Genomic DNA, 23,022 nt, shown 5'->3' with positions numbered 1-23,022 from the left:
CATCCGAAAGACGGGACTTATTAAACAGACTAGAGTCCCCTTCACTATACTGGGGCATTACGATGGGACTCATTAAACAGTATAGAGTCCCCTTCACTATACTGGGGCATGAGGACCCACACAGACTGCTGGTCTCACCAACACCACCTCCATTACCAACCTAGCTTTCCCATGTGGTCTTCCATCCAGGTAATGCCCAGGCACAGCCCTGCTTAGCTTCAGTGGGCGACCATGTGAGAGTTCCAGAAAGCTAGCTGCCCGTAAATGGTTGCCATTTAACAATATTATTATGTTCCAGGCTAGTCTTAGATGCTTTAATTTTTTTTAGGCTGGACTAGCAAGAACTAACATTGTGGTGAAATAAAATCCATTCATTCGTTTTCTTTTTGGCTTAGTCCCTTTGTTAATCAGGGGTTGTCACAGCGAAATGAAACGATATCGCTATACTTGCATGGCACATTTGGTCCCCACAATGTCAGCAATGTATCTCCATAGACATAATACGTTTTATAAAGCCCACCCCTACAACCCTAAAACCAACATTCACTGAGAACCTAACAAAATTTCAGTGTTAAAAGACCACGTTAACTGATTTTTAGGCAGTTTTAATTACGAGGACACAACACATGTCCTTGCAAACCACCACCAATACCATTTCATTATTTAATTGATCCTTGTAAACCACATAAACAATTACAAACTTGGATTTACTTTGGTTCCTGTGTATAAATCACTTCTGGACATATTATTTAATCCATTCACCAAAATGGGACATCTTGCTTTTGACCCATATGGGACTTCAGCGTCAACGCTTGACTGAAGGCGTGTCTGAAGTTGGGGCTAAAGCGATCGTCATAGCAGCGTCAGCCAATGAAATTCAGTCAGCAATAGGCCACTGTCTTGCTGGTGTATTTGATACAGCGATCTGATTGGCTGACGCTTCCGTCGGCACTTGAAAAGTCGAGCTAGTCCCAACTTCTGCTGCAAGCAACGTCTCTGAAGCGGTGCCGACGGATCCACAATGCAGTTCGGGAACGCCTGACGTCGCCCATATAAAGTTAATGGGAAGTGTTGATGCTGACGATAGTGGGTTTCCTCTTTAAAAATTTAACATCAAGTGCACTCCTTTCACTCATCGATTGCTAAAATGTACAATAGGTTGAAGTGAGCTTTAAGAGCCATTGATGACATTACAGGGAAATGTTATAGATAAAACAGGTCCCTTAAAAGAAGTCCTTCTGTCACAGTTTTGATCCTCTCTGTCTCCACCCAGAAACTGCTAATTGTCAGTTCGGGATCTTCATCTGTCTCCTGCGCTGCTTTTGGATACTGATCACAAGAGAAGTTGCCCATGTTAAACCAGCCACAATCCTGCCCTCAGCCTGCGCTTCAAACCCTGGTGCTTTCTGTCACATTGAGGGAGAAACATCCATCATTCCCAGCGGACATGTTGTCTTTACCACAGTCACAATCAGCTCGCTGGTGTAACTGTGGCTCAGGGTCTTTTTTTTTTTTTTTAACAAGGCTCTCTCTTCGTTTTGCTCTCTGTTTCTACTCGGTGAAACTCGCTGAACTCAAAGCACCTCCTAAATAGCCAGTGCACTTGGCTTTTGGGCTGCAGATGTTGGACCGCGGGGAGGATCTCGTTTGAGGTCTAATTGATTAGTTATGATCGAGCTGGTGTGATGGTAATGTGAGCTGACTGAGTCTCAACGGTTTAGGAGCTGAGCAAATCGAGCCAGAGACGTGAGCTGGAGTTGTGGCTTGAGTAACTGCAGCACACTTGACAGTACAGAGTTGAGGACTATCAGCGAAATAAACAAGACTATAGGAAGGACCAAATTTGGACATGATTCTAATACAACTTTTTGTTTAACCATAGTTAAACCATAGCTATGCTTCTGCTGCACTCTAAAAAAGTGTCCATTAATTCATTGATTCCACCAGTTTAACATGCTGAAAGGGACTTGAGTTCAGTCTACTGGTGTTTAAATTACACCATTAAGGAGTTCTGTTTTCAATAAATGAATGGTTGTTTAATATTCAAACTAAGCGGCTGAGGTTAGTGCAGTGAATCAGAGCTTGGTGTTGCTCTGTGAGGGCTGGTTCTCTGTGCCTGTGAAAGATCGGGCAGCCGGGCTGCGATGGACCCCCACAGGGAGGCCAGACCTGGAGCAACTGCTCTATCTCACACTCAGGCTTTCTCTCATGCTCGCTCTCCATCTCCTACATTTGCTCCTATAATAGTGTGACCTCTTCATCCTTTAGAATTTTAAGCAAATAGTTAACCCACAAATCAAAATTCTGATATCATTTTCTCAACTTCAAGAGTTTCTAAACCAGTCTTTGAATCTTTTGTTGAGCATGTAAGAAGAATGTTTTTAAATCTGTTAAAGAATGAAAACTGTTTTTTTTTTCTAATAATAATTTATTACATTTATAAAGTGTTTTTCTTGACACTCAAAACACTTTACACATAGGGGGGAATCTCCTCAATCACCACCACTGTGCAGCATCCACCTGGATGACACGACGGCAGCCATATTTGTGCCAAACTGCACACCACACACCAGTTGATTGGTGGAGAGGATATAAAGTGTTGAAGCCAATTATGATATGGGGATGGTTAGGAGGCCATGATGGACAAAGGCCAGTGGGCAAATTTAGTTAGGGTGCCAGGGTTAAACCCCTACTCTTTTTCAAAGGACATTCTGAGATTTTTTAACAACCACAGAGAGTCAGGACCTCAGTTTAACATCTCTTCTAAAAGATGGCATTCACTGAGCAGTATAGAGTTCTGATCAATATTCTAGGGGGTTAGGATCCACACAGACCGCAGGTTGAGCACCCCTTGCTGGTCTCACTAATGCAACCAAGCTTTCCCATGTGGTCTCACATCCAAGGACTGACTGGGCGAAGCCATGCTTAGCTTCAGTGGGCGACCATGTGGGAGATGCAGAGAGCTAGCTGTATACAATTGAAGTACAAATCATTGTACATGTAACCGAGATCAGCTGGAAGGTAGCTGTGTGGATAAACTGCAGATGGTCACAGCAGTTTTTAGTGTCCAAAAATTTACCAATAGTGGCCAAATTTACTAAGCCAGAATCACAGATTAAAATCCCGCTCAGTGGCGTGACAAGCATTATTGAGGTTTATGGGGTCAGTGTAATGGAGACATGCTAGTAGAGGCTGTGCAGGTAAACCTCACTCTTCTGATCTTAAGAGGTGCACTAGCAATGCTAACAAGGTGGACTTCCACCTATGCCAGAAATCGAAGTTCAAATCCTACTCAGAACAAGTCAATGTAGAACCAGGGGTTTAAATTAGTGCCATGAACCAGATATGAGTGAGTTTTAGATCTGTGTAGTAGTTATAGATAAACGATTTATCCAAATATCTTCTTTGTTTCACAGTTAGCTTGGAATGACATGCAGTGATTGAAGAATTTACAATTTTGAATGTACTATCCCTTTAAACTTATTACCAATTCACTTAATGACAACATCAACATAAAAATCAACACTGTTTAATATGTATTCTACCTCATAGTCTCTATTATGGGAACCAAATCAGATGAAAAATGAAACAACACATTAGTCCAACACATAAGTATTTTCCAATACATCGATAATTTGAAACTCATGAGGGACTCGTCCAATAGGACCGTGTCCTCTGTGGTCTTGGTTGTGAAATGAACAGTGCTGGCAGTGGGACATTGTTCTGCTGTCAGCAGAGAAACAGAAGACTCTCTGAGAGCGTATTATGTACTGTGGCACTTTTTGGATATTGAGCAGCGGGAAGCTGGCAATAGCTGCTAGCCAAAACAGGAGTATCATAACTCTGCATGCATAATGAAAGAAGCGGATATGGGAGAGAAAAAAAATCTGTGATCATCTAACGAGTTCCATCTGATATTGGAACGCGTGAGGACTGCGTGTATGCGTGTGTGTGTGTTGGACGCGTACGTTATGGTTACCGATACAACACACATGAACATCTGCAGGGCCCCCACACCTCTAGTGGGGAGTGCTGAAAGGCTGAGCGACCTCCTGCCCCCTGCCACACCATGCACATGCACAAGCCGCGCTCCTAAGCTTGCGTTCACACTCTAGTCTTTGACATGTTACAGGAAGCCATAGCGCCTAGCAGGGGGGCAACAAACAGAATTCAGTGTAAGGTTGCACATCCATCCACCCCCGTCGCAGACACACACACACACACACACACACACACACACACACTCACGACTCGCTTTTATCGAATCCTGAAGCACCTGAAGGCTAGGGGCTCCTATGTGAGGAAAGAGCTGGTAAGGGCCGAGCTCGGATTAGAAAAAAACACACTCTTACAAAAGCAGGAATGCCGAGGAGGGGCCGGGGAGCTCGGTGGGGGGTAATGGGGGGATTACAAGCAACCTGTGACTCTGCCTCTTTCTGCCCTTGCTGGTGGTAGTGGCTCTGTAAATGTGTGTGTGCGCCGCTCGGCCTGCTCTCGGAGGCCTAGGCTGTTTGAGAAGCGCTCCTGCTGGGACCCAGCTGTGTCTGCAATTAGCAGTAGGGATGGAATGATGATGGTTGCTAGCGCTGATGTTAATGCAAAGAGACAGGCTGGTGGAGATGAAAACAGAACGAAAGCGACTCTGAGAGGTGCCTCCCCCTTGTCCTCTCCGCACTCTGGGAATCAAAAAGCAAGAAAATACCTCAAACAAAAAACACGAAAATCGAACATTCAACCTTTCTCCTGGTACTCTTTGCGTCTTTGTTTGTGTTTAATAGAGCCATCTCTCTCAGGCCAGCGGGTCGTAGGGCACTCGTCCATCTCACCGGCCAGGCGACTGAATTGGGCACCTTGCCGGGACAGAGAGGGAGGCCCCAGGGGCTGAGGAGTCTTTAAATCTGACTACAAGACATTATGCACTTAGGACAAAAGCGTAGGGTAATCCTACCTGCTTGCTGTTCACGGCCGCCACCGGCCCGTTATTGTTCGCCTCATCCCTCCTGAGAGGAGGTCCATTGATGACTGAACTCAATTACCATGGTAACTCACACCGGTGACCCCACGCCTCCCGGCGCTCACTATCTCTCCGCTGCGGGACCCCACGGCCTTGTAGAAAAAACGTTGTGTAGGAAATACACGACCCTAAACGTAGTCCTCCGACACACTGCTGCGTTAGCGCTCTTTCTCTCTAGAAATAGGTGCTTCTGAATGGCGGGATTGAAAATAAAGTTTCAGGCTCAGCAAGCAAAAGGGCTTCAAACTGCTCACGATTGTGCTGCGGATACAAAGAGAACCCTGCTCGGGATTTGCACGCCTCAACGGATCCTTAAGTGGAACAAGCCCTTACTGTTTCTGTGCAAGCTCTGTTACACTTAAGTGTTTATAACGTTGTTGTTGTTGTCTTATGCTTGTGTGTGCGTGCAAATGAAGCAATTCCCACTCAATGGAATGTGCTGTAATTTTTGCGCGAATCTCTCAATCAAAACATATAATTGTGAAAAGAGAACGCATTTCTGTTTGAAACCCTGTCCAGTGTCCAAACAGGGCCCTTCTTTAGAAAAACAAGCTCCAAAAGAAGGGGCTCGTCGAAATGAACTAAACGGCGGGAATTACAGCCTGTGATCGTGTCATTGAGTAAACACACAATGAAGAAAAAGGGGTGAGGGATAAAAAAGGAACAGGAGAGAGAGAGAGTTTGGTCCCAGGGCAAAGTGAGCCATTCTCCTCACAAAGGAACGCTTAGGGGAGGATTGAGCCGAGCAGGAATGAGGAGCATAACACTTGTGGGGTTCGGCTTCAATGGGGGGAACGAAATGGAATAAACCAGCGAGCACTTGAGAGCCCCGCAGTGCACCTGAATGGCTAAGGGGTGGGAGGGGGGCGGAGGGGGGAGCGCAGAAGGTGAATGGGCTGCTTTTTGGGACCAATTTGTTTCTTTTCACCCTTTTCCCCTTCCTCTGTGCTGACAGATGTACAAAGGCGGACCCGCGCTGAGCCTCTCGTATACATGAACCCACTAGCAGATGTCACTTTTGTCAGACAAGTTAATCAAACAAATGCCACCATACCTCACTTATATGTCACAGGGAGAGCGAGAGACGGAGAGAGAGCCAATAGGCGGCTAATAGATCCAGGAGCTCGAATACACTTCTGCTGCTGTACGTTTACTTTGCTAAAATCTCTAGTCGTTAGTGTTGTTCCTACGGGTTTATTTAAATTAGCCATGGTTCACAGTAAGCAACAGAGAAAGCACCTCGACCTCCGTAATTATCAGAAACCTGAACCGCTCACATCTGCCCGGCATTCTGTAAGAGCCAAACCCCTTTTACATGTTTTGAACAGTATCTGTGAAAGGACCTGTTGGGTTCCTTTTAGTCTTTTTTTATATACTGACCTACTCGCATTCAGATTATTCATCTAAAGCTCCTTTTTCAATGGGTTTACCTCTAAAATAAAAGGATTAACTGGGGAGAAAAACAATAAGTGTATATCCGCCTCCCATATCGCAAGATTATCTAAATGCAATCAGAGGCTTGAATTAAATATACATAAATAAAAAACACATTTTTTGGTTGTTGTTTTTCTGGATTTCATAATTAAGATATTTTCAAAGCACACATTGCGTTAAATGTTAAGATTAACATAAGAAAGCGTGTCTTCTCTTTTTTTTTTTAGAGAATTTAAGTTTTTAAGTTTTCTTGATACATAAAACTCATTTATTCATTCATTTTTTTGTTGGCTTAGTCCCTTTATTAATTTGGGGTCGCCACAGCGGAATGAACCACCAACTTATCCAGCACGTTTTTTACACTGCAGATGCCCTTCCAGCCGCAACCCTTCCCTGGGAAACATCCACACACACACTCAATTACACACACACTCATACACTACGGACAATTTAGCCTACCCAATTCACCTGTACCGCATGCCTTTGGACTGTGGGGGAAACCGGAGCACCCAGAGGAAACCCACGCAAACGCAGGGGGAACATGCAAACTCCACATGGAAACCTACTGTGCCACTATGTCACCCGATACAAAAAAACTATTCAAAACTAAAAAACATCAAATCCAAAAATGTCATAAAATAAATCTTCAGTTATTATTAAAATGGTTTCTTATAGGCCACAGAATGCACAGCATATCATTATATGCGCGTTAAAGTTAATTAAACTGTTCACTTGAGTCAAATTGACCTGCAAAGTGGTTAAGTGTCCACAGACAGTGAAGTGGTATTGCAGGTCTGTGAAATGCAGCGGCAGCTCAGTCTAAACCAACCCCATCTCCAACCCCTACTTGTTCTTCACAGTATCCAGCAGTGGTACGATTAAACCGTATTATTGTTCACCATAAAGTGCAATCTCGACAATCTGATAACTGCCAAGGTCAACGGGAATACTTCAAATCAATCAATGAGGGAAGGCTGCAATCTCCTCCAGAAGCAGATTAAGTGTATAATTGACGTGTGTAATCTGCCGTGTAGCTAAAACGCTCTGCCGGCACTCAGACACGCATACATACGCTGGAGAGCCGGGGTAGGACTGTGGTATCAGTGGAGCGCTGGATTTGGAGATGGCTTTTTTAATCAATGATCTCTGCGCTCCGCCCCAATCTAACAGATGAGCCCTCACGTTAAGCACAGCTGCCTTAATCCTGCTCTACTCAGCTGTTCTTTCAAGAACTGGCAGCCTGGCGGAGTGAAATAAATTAATTTTCTCCCTCCTCCCTTTCTAGCCCTTTTTCTGTTGCTCTGTACTCAACTTAAACTTTATCCCTCCACTAGACGAATGATTGGACTTTTAGGCAGCTTCTATCTGGAATCTGGCATTCTTAAAACTCTAGTAAAATGTGTTAATCTTTAAATGCAGACGATATTTTTTTTTCCTTCTCAATAAAAAAATTCGTTAAAAAAATAAAAATAAATAGTTTTCAAATTGACAATGAAATATATATATAAAAAATTCAAATAAATTACGAATCAACATATAATAATTGATATTTTTTTCTACCCATTTAAAAAAGTTACTATTAATTACTTAATACTTACTTGACAAATTTTCAAACAGACAAAAACATTTAAAATTCCATCATCCATATATCTTATAAACTCAACAAGCAATAATTAATAAATTGTTCTTCCAAAAACGGGATACTATTTCTAAATATATTTAACTAGAAATCCTAGTATTAATTGAACATTCAAAATGAGAAACTGAAACTCTTAGAAACTGAAACTGCATTTTATACATTCATATCTTATAAATCAATAATAAATAATTAATAAAATAATCATCAATAAGCCTCTTCACAATTATTACTAATTACTAGTATAATTTTACCCTCCCTTGACTTATTCACATCACAAGATTGAAGTTTTCTCTATTTCTCTTTGTTTTCATTTTTAATACTTGCACCCGTATGGTGGCATTATGAAATGGCATTATGAAAACAGCCATATTTGGAATACGTCAAACAGCAAGCATAATCTTCTTATTCTGGCCAGTGTGCCATCTCTGTCTGTGAGAAATCAGCATCCTTGACCCCAATTAACCCAAGCTTAGCGTGGGCCACATATACTTCAATATGACAAGCAGCCAAGATCCACCAAGCAATTATACAACACCCACCTAACAGATCATTTCAAAGCGGATTACTAAAACAATCGAAAAATGAAAGAGTAAAAGGGGAGGAGGCCGTCAACAATATTCTGACGACCAGAGCCAAAATAACAAGTGAAAGCATTTCTGACCCATTCAAGCACAATCCAATACTAAAAACAACAACACATAATGAATGATGACGAAAACACTCTTGTAGTGTCTGGTGCTCCATATAAAACACTGCATTTTTATTAGGTAGTATCTAATTTCAGAACTAATTAAAGCTTATTTAACTCCCAATGATTAGTCTGTCTAAACCACCAAATATTAACCAATTTCACACCCTAGCTAACTTTATCACTTTAAAAGTTGTTTTCAGTAGCCTAGTGCATAACACTTAGCACTGAGCTAGATACAGTATGTGGATAACACATATACTTAACCCAGGCTCATTCTGAAAACGTACCCCTATATACATTTCTGGAGTGCACCAAATATGTCGCAGGAGCTATGTTTTTTTGCAGTTTTTGTTTTTGCAAATCCACCAGAGATCACTGTGTATGCTTTTTTAGGACTCAAATTTCTTTTGTAAGTGCCATTCGTGCCTGCTGTTCTTGCATAAATCCACCAGAGGCCGCTGTCGACTGACTGTTTGACTGTATAAATGACTGACTGATCGATCGATCGATCGACTGACCCACCCTCTTCCTTTCCTAAACCCAACCAATAGTATTTTCAAAAGCACCAATTGACATGGCCTATAACTTTCCTAAACCTACCCGACAGTTATAAAAAGCAATTTAGAAAAAGAAAAGCCCTCGTCTGTTTTTCCCATGTTTTTGGATTTTACCACATTCTCACCCTGTTATTTATTTTATTTTTTTGGCTTCTGTTTTTGTCTCACCCTCTTTCTGGAACCAGTATTCACCGGACTCAAACCCTGTCGTCATGGTCAATTCCTCTCTGTGCCTCAAGTCTGTTAATGTACATGGCGAGCTAACTAGACAAACAAGTAACAGCAGGAAAGCAGTCCATACGGAGGTAATCGGTCAGCTGGTAAATGCAAAAAGTAACAGTGTCATACCGCCCCGTAGCGTTCGTTTTAAAGAAAAAATACAGCTATACGTACTTCTAGCAACATAATTCGTAATCTCCAGAAACGTATATAGGGTTATGTTTTCAGAATGAGCCTGTGTTGCATATACACATATCTGATACACAGTATTGAGGTGCTCATGGGGACCTGAATACAATTACCAACTCGAGGTCCTTTTTCAATCCTTGCCCTTTTTTTGCTCCTGATACATTTCTCTCTTAACTTGCCTCTATTCTATTCGATGAAAAAGTAAAAAAAAAAAATAATAATAATAATTTGATAAAAATATCACTTTTAAAACATATGTTTCTTTTTTTTTTTTTCACTATGATGCCATAGAATAGCATTTTGGGCTCCTCGAATCTTCCCGTGATGACGTCTTAAAAGAACCTTTTCTTTTTTTAAGTCTTACATTTTTTTTCTTAACAAAGAATCTGTATCAAATGCGACATGACATTTGAAGTCCATATCAAATGAAAATTTTCAATGTTTATTTTGCTAGCACATATTGTTATTCTTCAGGTAAACAATCTGTGTAAGTTAATCCACTGAAGAAAAAAATCAAAGTCTGACCATTTGTTTCTGCGATTGGAGTGGCGATTCCTTCTCTGTCAATTTGACGGCTTCCGCCACAATATTCTTAACCACGCCCATCTTACTGAAAGCCCCACCCCATACTCAATACTCCTTTGCAGTTGAAGTACATCGGCATGCTGAAATAAAAGTCTCTGCAACTTCTGTTTCATACAGACTTTAAAGTCGGCATAAAATGGGGTATATGCACAGCTAGTGTTTTTTTTTAGCCAATGATGAACTTCCAGTGAAAGCTTTATGTGACTATTTTCAACTTCATAAAGTTCCTTTTAAAGCATCAATGTTATAATGTAATTAAAAAATAATCAGTTAAATAGACTTAAGCATAAAAAGAGACAAAATGTAGGCACCGTCATTAGCAGCAGGTTAGCGCAGAAATTCTATTTAAAATACTGGGGTAAAATTAATTTCCATATTTTAAAAACATGGCATGGAAAAATATAATTTAATGCAGTGCTTCTTGTTTGGTCTGATACCCTCTTTATATGGTAAAAGTCAGGCAGTGAAGATCACAGTTTTTTTTTTTTTTTTTTTAAAGAAATCAGATCTTAAATGTGGCGATTTTGTATGGGATGACAGTTAACCGTAAGCCCTGGGGCTGGCTGACTGAAATTAAAAGTCTGTGTGCATATACCAAATTGAAGTTCAGATTATCCTTTTTTCCTTATTGTGATGAATTTTCAAGTGATATTCCTTCTAAAATTAGGATGAAATGTAAGGCTGGGCATGAATTGGTTGGTTTATACTATTGTATATGCACACAGATCGACTATTAAAGATTATTATTTTTTTCCTATTTTGATGAATTATCAAGTGATTTGCCTTCTGAAATTAGGATAAAATGTAAGGAGGGGCATAAATCGGTTGGGTTATACTACTGTATAGTAGTCATAATATCACGGTAGGCAGCATGGTGGCGCAGTGGGGAGCACAATCACCTCACACCAAGAAGGTCGTTGGTTTGAGCCCCAGCTGGGTCAGTTGGCATGTCTGTGTAAAGTTTGCATGTTCTCCCCCTGTTTGCGTGGGTTTCCTCCGAGTGCTCCGGTTTCCCCCACAGTCCAAAGACATGCACTTTAGGTGAATTAAATAAGCTAAATTGGCTGCAGTGTATTTGTGTGTGTGTGTGTGTGTGTGTGTGTGTGTGTGTGTGTGTGTGTGTGCAAGAGTGTGTGGGTGTTTCCCAGTTGGGTTGCAGCTGGAAGGGCATCCACTGCATAAAACATATGCTAGATAAGTTGGCAATTCATTCCGCTGTGGTGACCCCTTATTATTAAAGGGACTAAGCCAAAAAGAAAATGAATGATTAAATAGCATAGTACATCATTTTTATTTATAACAGCAAACTTCCTCGCATCAAATGTGCTTATTTAAAGAAATCAGATCTTAAACGTGGCAATTTTGTATGGTATGACAATTAACCTAAAGCCCTGGGGCTGGCTGACTGAAATTATAAGTCTGTGTGCCTATACCCCATTGGAGTTCAGATTGTCTTTTTTTCCTTATTGTGACAAATATTCAAGTGACATGGTTTCTGAAATTAGGAAAAAAATGTAAGTCGCATAAATCCTCGCTTCGAAAATTGACTGGATTGTTGGATGTTGGGCACTGCCAACAAAATTTAGGTAGGTTTAAATGGTGGTTAGGCTTTTTTTATTAAAAAAAAAAAATTAAATAACCAAGTGCATGGATTAATAATTTCACTACAATATCTCATATAAAAATAATAAGTGTGATTTCATAGTGACTTTAAATACCACAGACATTCAAAAGCGCACAATACTGCACTGCACTCTCAACAAAATGGACAGGTTTATAACCTAATTAATAAATAATAAACCTTATAAACATTATTAAAGGTACATGCTGAGTGACTGATGTTGTTGGCTGGTAGTGAGTCACATTTCTAACGTTCATGTTTAAACTACATTTGCTGGTTATTTTGTGTTTAAGGTTTAAACTATCTGCTTCAGCTTTCAGTATGCAAATAAACCACAGGTAAAAGGGTATTCAAACTAATATTGGTAACGTTTAACACTGAATAAAGCTCATCATGAGCATCTGAGGTTTTTATTCTTTACAGTAGATTATACTGTTGTTTAGGCTGCAAAACTTTTGCATGTCACCTTCTCATTAAGAGTGTATTTACTGTGAAGAGCTTTAAAGGATTTGAATCAATTAAAGCTCCTTTCGTAGAATGAAAAGGTTTAAGAGAAGTTAAAGTTTCTTCACAAAACCATCAATGCCAAAAAAGGATTTTTTTTTTTTAAGTGATGAATGGTTGTTTCATACTATTGTATAATAGTCATAATATCCTAGTACATAATGTTTTTATATATCTGAAAACTTCCTCGAATCAAATGTGCTTTTTAAAATCAGCAAATACGGATCGAGTATGAATAAAAGTAAAAAAAGGGGTTGCTGCTGTTCTTTTAAACCCATTTAATTAGTTCCGTCGAAACTATAATCTGTTCTATGACGTTTTATTCAGAATGGCGTGCAGTTTTTTTCTTTCAATAGGGTGCATGTAGCGGGTTTAAAACAACAGCACGTGGTGTTATGACTCATCGTGGAGGATGTTATGACATCTTTAACAAGTGAAATGACAAAGTAACAAGAAAACATTTGAGCAGGTTGCCTGGAGCCTGTGATAAAGAGCGCTGCTATTTCAATGGCTGTTTAGCATAACAGTGAGGACCAGTGTGTGCGAGATGGAGCGAGCGTGGATGTGTGTATGCATGCACACATGTTGTCTTTTTCAACTGCCTACGGAGGCCCGAGCACTTCAGCGGGTGGAGAGGGGAGATGTGTGCCATGCGTGCCCATCTGGGGTTGACGGAGGGCTGGTTGGCTGCTTGTGTGCACGGATGGATGTGTGTAAGTGCATGTAGGAGCTGAGTCTCTGAGGACACGGGCCATGCTAGTAGATGTACAAAGGAAGATTATTTGACTCTGAATAACGCCACTTGGCATAATGTGACAAAAACAACTTGACAGGAAGGATAAGTTTCATTTCGGATCAGGCAGAGAGAGAGGGAGAGAGAGAGAGAGAAGGAAAGGAGGTGGAAAAACCAGAAAGGAAAATGGAGAATGGAATGAGAGGGTAGGAAAGACAAGGCAGATGGGATTTTTTTCATCTTGTTTGCATTTGAGTAAATGAAAGCAAATGCACAATGCATTTGGAAAAATAAGCAACAATTTCATTCCAAGCGAACACAGATTATTTTCATTCACCAAGAGGCATTGCAAAATTCAAGTAAAACCAGTGGTGGACGAGGTACACAAATCAAAAACTTGAGTAGAACTACAGATAACTCAATGAAATATCCCTCTAATAAAAGTATAAAGTCAAAGTACAATAGTACCAGATTTTTTTTTTGTTCTTCTGTATTACAAGTTAAATGTTCTTATTCATAGATGTAATAATTAATAAATATATTGCCAAAAAAAGGCAAATAAATGAAAACAACAAAATATACCATATAGCTTAGTATATTTTAAAACTGAATAAACACAATATGTGTGTAAATATGTGCTGACAATTATGGCCCGTTTCCACTGAGTGGTACGATACAGTATGGTACGGGTCGGTATGGGTCATCTTTATCAGGCTTGCATTTCCACTGCCAAAAGGGTACCAACAGTTTGTTCATGTTTTAGGTTGCTGAAATAATCATTTGCTCCTTTGTTCTTTCCGGCTTCTCCTTTGTTTTTTCATGCTTCACACTCGTGTTTGTCCGTTCCTGAAAGGACCGGATGTCAGAAGCACTTTAATAATCACGCACACGTTATTATCATCAGCTCAAGAAATTAATTATTTCAAATGTAAGTGCGATGAGTAATCGCAAGCTCTCTGGAGAAAGTGAAACTGCTCGCACTTTTTAACAGCCTTGTAAACAACAACAGGAGATGGCAGATTTTGTTCTTGTGATGACAAGGTTTGTTTAAGCTCGGCTCGACCATGGCTTGTTATTATATGCATATAGTAATACGGTGTAATGTCCCAACTGTGTGTGTAATAATGACGCTTCTTTTGTTTTCATTCTCCTGGCTTGTGTACACGCTAGTGATGCATCTCTGTAAACCAATAGCATTCAGCTGCACATCTAGCTCTGCCTTTTGGTACCATTTTGTCTGCTAGGTACCCTTGATATACGGTTCGCTTTTTGGTACCTTTTGACAATGGAAATGGCCTTAAAAGCGTTCTGAGTGAAAATAGGCCATTATAATTATACAATATAAAAATAAGTCATAGTGGCATAATAAAAAATGTAAATTTATTATGTGCCACAACAGTGGCATTGTTTTGTGTAATTATAACATTATGTTTAAATAAGACCTACTTCTAAGATTTCATTAATGTGCTTAGATTTTAGATTTTTTAGATTTTAGTTTTATTCTAATAATAAATTTTAAAATTCTGCATTAATTAATTATAATAAGCACGTTCACTATCAACAGACATCTCAACCTGATTTCACCCAGTACATGTTCCTGGATTAACATCTATGTTGATTCTGGAACAACATTCCTATCAGCCAATCAGAATTAAAGGATACACTGTAAAAAGTTTCACATTGGTCAAGTTCACCAACTACCTTGAACATGTGAGTCAACTAAACTTACAGAGATTCGTTTCAACTTAAGATCTTGAGTTTTAGTTAAATATATTGTGAAACTCAACCTCTTAAATTGAAACAAAGAGTCTCTCTAAGTTGAGTTGACTCACATTTTCATGGCATCAGGTGAACTTTAACCAAGTGAAACATTTTACAGTGTACATTTACCTGTTTATGTTAAGTTGAGGCTAACGATTTTTTGAACAAAAATGATGTTTCAGGATCAACATACTTTAGATGTTAATCCAGAATCACATTGTACTTGGCAAAATCATGAAATGGTCTCCCATTTCAGACTCAGTTTGAATCAGTTTATAAATTAAGTGAATGGTTAACGGCAAACTCTATTTGGGTGGATCATTTGAATCATTTGAGTCGCTAACTGCAGACTTGTTCGGAATTGATCATTTGCATTAGTGAATTGTTAACTTGAGACTCACTCTGAATGGATCATTTGAATCAGTGAGATTTTTACTCAAGAACAGAAGCAACTGAATAAGTCAAATTAAAAAAAATAACTGTTCACTGCAATTTGTGCACTTAATAACGGGTTAACTGACAAGTTTGGTCAGTTTACCAATCAAATGTGGCTAAAAACTACAATATTGTCTTTTAGAATCACAATACTCAATACTGAATACAATACTCAAGTACTTAATAATTTCTAAGCACAGTAGTGAATTAAAAATACCATGTTACTGTCCACCACTGAAGAAAACAGCACAAAAGAGCATAGAGCAACAGATTCAAGCAGCCATTTCATTGGACAATCTCTAAAAATATATATTTATAGTAAGACTACTGATCATTGGTGAAATGAATGCAAACAATGAACCATGATCAGGATTCTTACTTAAATCATTCACATAAGACACAGGGAGCCATATTCACAAAGCGTTTCAGAACTGGAGCGCGGTTTCCAGATCATTTTGTCCTGAGTTCGCAATGTTGAGCGAACAGAACAGGAAAGCTGATCCTAAATCGAAGCTTCTGTTCTGGCTTTCTTTCTGAATATAAACACAAGTCTTTAGCCACACAATGCAAACATACCTCTCCAACAACACACACTTAACAAACTGGTCTACAGACACGACAAAAGGATTATAACCAACATGATGGTCGTGGCCATCCCTTAAGACGGTGTTCTCCATTGTGTGCCCTTCCCCTTCAGTGTTTCTCATTCAACTGCTCAGTGTTTTCCCTCATTCTTCCCTTTTCTTTAAGCCTCTATCACAATAAGCCTGAGGTTTGGAGAGTTCTTTCTGTTTGGATCTCCTTAACGGGAGATTTACTCCGGAAATAGGGCAGTTGTCTTGTAACACCCCTCATTCCCGGACAGGCTATCAGCTAAAATGAACAAAACAATATATCCTTCACACTTTGATTGTTTGATTTTTGGTTGTTATCCAATATGTATGTTTATTTATTTATTTTTATGGAATCCCTAAGAGGACATGTGCGATTATTTACTCTTTTTTTTTTTCAAGACTGATAAACAACAACAAAAAGTTTGTCTAATCATTTCTCTTTAAGTGTAGTGTACATATGTTACATATGTATAAGACAAATATAAAATAATAATAATACTTATGTTTATTTCAAAATTAAAAAGCAGAAGTAACAAGATCTCTCATGTTTAAAATGTCATTAAATGACGAATTAAAACTTATACTCATAAATGAGGCAGATATAAGTATTATGAATATAAATGGAAATGGTACTTCTGGAAAATCTATAATTAATAAGAGTAGTAACATATTAAGACAATTAATAAATTAAATTAAATTACGACATTTTCTTTTATTTGAAATGGGTATTTTTATTATATGTATAAATGCTTTTAATTTAATTTTCAATCAGTCTAATGCATTCTTGCTGAACAAAAGTGTTTTTGTTACATTACATATTTTATACAAAACAGTGATTAAATATTTCATAAAAACAAAATGAAATAAAACAAAATAGTGATTAAATATTTAATAAAATATTGATGTGCAATATAAACCTAAAAAGAGTGTTTACATAACATGTAGAACCAATAAAATGTACAAAAGTGTACCTCTTAAATGTTTTAGGTACTAATATATACTTCTGAGGTACCAATATAGACCATTTAAGTACAAGTGTGTACCTTTTCAAAAGGTATTACTGAGAGTGTACTATTGATATATTTCATAAAAACATAACCAAATGGTGATTAAATATTTCACCAAATTAAAACAAAATAGTGATTAAATATTTCATCAAATCAAAACAAAATAGTGATTAAATATTTCATAAAAACTAAACAAAATATTGATTAAATATTTCATCAAATCAAAACAAAATAGTGATTAAATATTTCATCAAATCAAAACAAAATAGTGATTAAAATATTTCATAAAAACTAAACAAAATATTGATTAAATATTTCATAAAAACAAAACAAAATATTGTTTTAATATTTCCTAAAAACAAAACAAAATAGTGATTAAATATTTCATAAAAACAAAACAAAATAGTGATTAAATATTTCATAAAAACAAAACAAAATAGTGATTAAATATTTCATCAAATCAAAACAAAATAGTGATTAAAATATTTCATAAAAACTAAACAAAATATTGATTAAATATTTCATAAAAACAAAACAAAATATTGTTTTAATATTTCCTAAAAACAAAACAAAATAGTGATTAAATATTTCATAAAAACAAAACAAAATAGTGATTAAATATTTCCTAAAAACAAAACAAAATAGTGATTAAATATTTCATAAAAACAAAACAAAATAGTGATTAAATATTTCATAAAAACAAAACAAAATATTGATTAAATATTTTATAAAAACAAAACAAAAAATATGATTGAATATGTTATAGAAACAAAAACAAAATGAAACAAAATGGTGATTTAATGTTTTTATGAAACAAAAACAAAAATGGTGATTAAATATTTCATAAAAACAAAACAAAACAAAATAGTGATTAAATATTTCATAGAAAGAAAACAAAACAAACAAAACAAAATGGTGATTAAATATTTTATAGAAACAAAACAAACAAAACAAAATAGTGATTAAATATTTTATGTAAACAAACAAAATAAACAAAAAGCAAAACAAAACAAAAAGCAAAACAAAACAGAAAGCAAAACAAAAAACAAAACAGAGACCATTATTAAACAAAATAAAATAAAAGCATAACCTTTTCTTTGGTCTCCTCCTTTTCTACTGTTTTCTTAATTAAACTGCTAGCTATGATGAGAAACTTTAATCAAAAAACATATTTACTCCTATATATCTTTTTTTTCATTCTTTTTTTAGTTTCTGTCTTTGATTTGGTTTGTAGGTGGCTCGAAGTGCTTAATCTCACATCTGCATGTCCCTTTGTGTGAGAACACATCTTAAGATAATCCTCCTGTGTTTTGCACTAGAAATAACGAGCAGAGCAAAGAGAATATTTCAGCCAGAACAAACACAGCACCGCAAACCAGAGAGGAAAGATTAAGAGAAGCAGAGAAGCAGTGCAAGACAGAAAAGATCAACAGAGAAAAAGACAGAGAAGAGGGTCTCAAAATGTGACTTATCCCTCCTAACTAGCTTTTATGTCACATTTTGGAGGGCCTCCCCCCTTCAGAGAGGGAGAAGACAGCCAGTACTTACATCAAATAACCTTTCTATATACATCTCCTCATTGACCTTATCCCGCAAGACATCCTGAGAGTGGCGAACGAACGTCACATAGCTGTCAGCCACGTCCATCCCAGGCTTCTGCAGATGATGACAAGAGAGAGAGAAGAGAGAGATGTGATAGAGTTTAAGAGTGTTTAAATATTACAACATGTAATGCTTAAACATAAAAGGTTCTTTAGTGTTGTCGATGTTTGTAATGTGAAACACTGAATTCTATACACTCACACAACAATGGCTGAGTTTTTTCGATATTTTACCCAAAATCTGGATGAGATATTCCATCATTCTAAAAGTTGTGAGAGAATTCAATGCAGACCCACCTCTATTGTGCACTATTTGTAAGAGATTACACTTTTGGATTTACTGCTTTGATAAATGCATGTTAAACTTCACTCTTGTTAATCTTGCTACTTGTTTAATGTTTTTTTTTTTTTTTTTGGGGTGGGGGGGGTGGTCTGAAATCAAACAGAGGGTGGTGTTTAAAGTTTTCCCATGTGATGCAGTTGTCATGACGTATCGTATGGGGTTTGCCTTAATCAGGTAACACTCTTTACCACAGTAAACATTTGAAGGATGTCAATTTGCAGATAAAAAAATTAAAAGTTAATGAAGAGAATATCATTTTAAAATATGATCCTATAGAGAGGTATGCACAAATTCACAACAAAACTGTTTGTTAGTTATAAAGTATGATCTTATTTTACATCCCTATTTATACCCAAAAAATAAACCAAACTTCTACCTTACTAATAATAAACAGCTAATTAATGATTTATTAAGCAGCTCAAGTTAATGGTTTGATAATAACATGAATTGACCTACACTAGAATGTTGCCAGATAGTTGAATGGTATTATGAAATAAATAATAGTCAGCTGATGGAACACAGAACGAGGTATTGCTCTCATTAGACTGCTCTGTATTTTGCACCATGTTGCTTTTGGCCTACCTCCAGTTTTGTTTACTTTATAAAACTAAAAAGTGTCACTTTCAAGTTCTGACACGTTTTGCACTTATTATTAATATACTGTACTTCATTTAATGCTAAAGGCACTTTTTAATGACTGATTTATGTATGTCCTTGTTTATTAGAACAAGGTTTGGTATAATCCATTTATCTGGACCTGACTCATTTTAAATTTAGGTGGCACAGTGGGTAGCAAGAAGGTCACTGGTTCAAGCCTCGGCTGTGTCAGTTGGCATGTCTGTGTGGAGTTTGCAATTTCTCCCTGTGTTAGCGTGGGTTTCCTCCGGGTGCTCCGGTTTCCCCCACAATTCCAAAAACATGCGCTGTAGGTGAATTGGGTAAACTAAATTGTCCATATTGTGTATGTGTGTGAACAAGTGTGTATGGATGTTTCCTAGTAATGGGTTGCAGCTGGAAGGGTTATCTGCTGTGTAAAACATTTGCTGGATAAGCTGGTGGTTTATTTCGCTGTGGCCACCCCAGATTAATAAAGGGACTAAGCCTGGGAAAAAAAATGAATGAATAAATGATATGGATCTTTCAATTGAGACTTGGTGAACCCGTTTTAAAGCGTAGAACTCTACTTATTCTATAAAAATCCTACACAGTGAATAACGGTTCTTTAGAATATTAAATTGAAAAGGATAATAAAAAAATACCTTAAAAGGGTAAAAAGTGCAACAAAAATTCAATGGCATCAGTGTGAAAAGTGTAAATAGGTATTGATTGGTAGCAATCAACTCACTGCACCACATAAAGTAAATAGACCCAATTTACTAAAACAATAGCTTTCTTTCAACATCTTTTAAAAACACAATTTAACATACGATATGGTTAGAATGCAAAGTAATAATAATAATAATAATAATAATAATAATAATAATAATAATAACAATAATAAATACTTTAATTATTTCAACATTACAATTCTGCAAATGTAAGGTTTGCAGTCTTTTAACTCAGCTAAGAGATCATGTAATGACATGTAAATCTACTTTCCAGTGACAACTTTAAGTTGAAGTTCAGAGTTCACTAAACTTTAACTCTGAAATGTGTCGAAATACAAAAGGATTTCACACAAACTTGCATTTCTGATCTGCTACATTTGTAAATAGATGAAAGTCAATGGAACTACTTTTGTGTAAAGATGTTTTTTTTAGCTGTGAACATCCAAAGGATGTGACATTTATGCATGCTCCCAAGCCTAAATTATTAAATATTATAAAGATTTCACGACAGCTTCACTTTAATGACTAATCTGTTGACAAGATGAATTGCAGATACAGTTTTGTGCAAAAATATATATGATCAGAGGCTTTCTTAACTGCTGTTATCTTTCATCTGTCAGGTTTTGTTGTGTGTTCAATTAAAAAAAGTGCTGAATTTATTGAAATTTTCAACTAAATGTTGCTCTCAATAGTGTAGACCAGGGGTCACCAATCCTGGTCCTGGAGGGCCAGTGTCCCTGCAGGATTTAGCTCCATCTTGCCTCAACACACCTGTCTAGATGTTTCAAGTATACCTCGTAAGACCTTGATTAGCTTGTTCATGTGTGTTTGATTACGGTTGGAGCTAAAATCTGTAGGACACCGGCCCTCATGGAACAAGTTTGGTGACCACTGGTGTAGACAGTTTGTCTGTGTTTGATTTCATTGTTTCTTTTTTTACTTCTGATCAAAAATGAAAAAAAAAAAAAAAAGAAAATGGTTGTGGTTAGTAATAGCTGTGAATATTAACTTAAACAAAATCAATAACACAATGTCAGCATGTTATTAATAAAAAATTCATTCATTTTCTTGTCGGCTTAGTCCCTTTATTAATCCGGGATTGCCACAGTGGAATGAACCGCCAACTTATCCAGCACATTTTTACAAAGTGGATGCCCTTCCAGCCGCAACCCATCTCTGGGAAACATCCACACACACTCATTTACACACACACTCATACACTACGGACAATTTAGCCTACCCAATTCACCTGTACTGCATGTCTTTGGACTGTGGGGGAAACCGGAGCACCCGGAGGAAAGCCACGCGAATGAACATGCAAACTCCACACAGAAACGCCAACTGAGCCAAGGATCGAACCAGCGACCCAGCGACCTTCTTGCTGTGAAACTACAGCACTACCTACTGCGCCACTGCATCGCCCTTTTTTATTAAATCTTTTTAATTCTCCTGGCATAAGTGACACATGATACATAATACTATACTTTTATGTTGATTGCTAAAAGACAAACGTGTTTCATACTACAAACATTACTGCAGTATGTCTGTTATTTAAATGTTTAGAAAACAGAAATCAGATGTGGTAGATTCTTAAAATTTTTTCAATCAATATTTTATAATCATTAATGAATCCCAATCTCCAATTGAAGCAGTAGTACACCTCTTAGAAAACATAAAAATAAAGACACTTTTAGAAGTTTTTAGAACTTTTCGAAAACCACCAGATGAGGACTTAATGAACACACTTTTGTAAATCTCAAATTTGACCAAAGTTCACATGTTTGACTTGTTTTGTCTGTATCTGTTACTCATTCTGACTCATTTTGCTAGCAGGAGTCACATTTTTTTATTATAATTAAACACATTTAACCAGAAAGAATTTGTCATTTGTAAGTTGCTTTGGACAAAAGTGTCTGCTAAATGACTAAATATAAATGTAATTTGTATGTTTTAATATACTTGTGTCTAAACTAATCTTAAAGTAATCATAAAGTACCGTCCTGCCAACTACAGTCATATTATCAAACCATGTATTACCTGACATGCAGATGAAAAGTGTTTTCATTCTTATTTCCTTGTCCCAGACTCAAACCAGTGTGCAAAACGAGCTGTCACTGAGTTTGAACTGAGCGTCAGCAGAACAATGCTATTTCATTAGTAAGATTTAACTCAACAAACTACAGCAAGCGAAAAAAACCCATCCAGAGTAAATCATCTGGGGTGTTTTGCCCCCCTGCTCGGCCTCAGTGGAGAATTAAACACTTCCTTTGCCAGCAGGCAGACAAAGGTCATCAGAATTGGTAATTGTCAGACGCTGCAAATTGAACTTACTTCACACATCCATGAGTCCTTTCAGAGGGTGCAAATGAGCGAGTTTGTCAAACATAATTTTATTGTGTGTATTAAGCAAACAATTACCATGGAAATATAAGATTCTCTGACCCTCAGGAGAGAGACCTGGCCCGCTTTCGGCATTCATTGACAGGGTTTTAATTTAAAAAGTCTCGCGTCAAGACCAAACGTGTTGGCAGTTGAAGCAAAGTCAGTGATGTGATGCTGAATGCAATGATTTGGACCCAGCGGCATCCTCACGACGTGCTTTTGTTGCACAACACACACATCACACTGTCTGCTGCAGAAGAGAGAGCAGCACAGAGAGCACGCTCTAGCACATGCATATGAATGGCCATTTGTGGCTCAGAGATGGCCATCTGCACTGCACCAATTACCAGCTCTAGCTTAACACC

General features: G+C 37.5%; 2 protein-coding genes across 20 annotated transcripts in view; one reads left to right on the top strand and one right to left on the bottom strand.

The window, feature by feature from the left end:
• The window catches only part of cadpsa (Ca2+-dependent activator protein for secretion a), a 246,296-nt gene that overhangs the window by 7,486 nt on the left and 215,788 nt on the right, over positions 1-23,022 (bottom strand). For all 17 annotated transcript variants that reach the window (XM_087273547.1, XM_087273529.1, XM_087273530.1 and 14 more), the window contains one exon: positions 18,552-18,659. In XM_087273547.1, the coding sequence (XP_087129673.1) occupies positions 18,552-18,659 (108 nt within the window). The remainder of the gene's footprint in view (positions 1-18,551; positions 18,660-23,022) is intronic.
• The window catches only part of cep15 (centrosomal protein 15), a 76,143-nt gene that overhangs the window by 37,365 nt on the left and 15,756 nt on the right, over positions 1-23,022 (top strand). For 2 of the 3 annotated variants that reach the window (XR_015502521.1, XM_087273702.1), the window contains one exon: positions 1,274-2,048. The exons of the other annotated variant lie outside the window; for it this stretch is intronic. The gene's annotated coding sequence lies outside the window, so the exon portion shown is untranslated. Of the gene's footprint in view, positions 1-1,273; positions 2,049-23,022 lie in introns of those variants that run through there. 3 annotated transcript variants of the gene reach the window in all.

This window comes from Danio rerio, chromosome 11 (assembly GCF_052040795.2).
Source record: "Danio rerio strain M-AB ecotype USA chromosome 11, GRCz13ab, whole genome shotgun sequence".
Lineage (NCBI taxonomy): Eukaryota > Metazoa > Chordata > Actinopteri > Cypriniformes > Danionidae > Danio > Danio rerio.
Note: the sequence above shows the minus strand (reverse complement) of the source record. Positions and strands in the feature narration are given on the sequence as shown.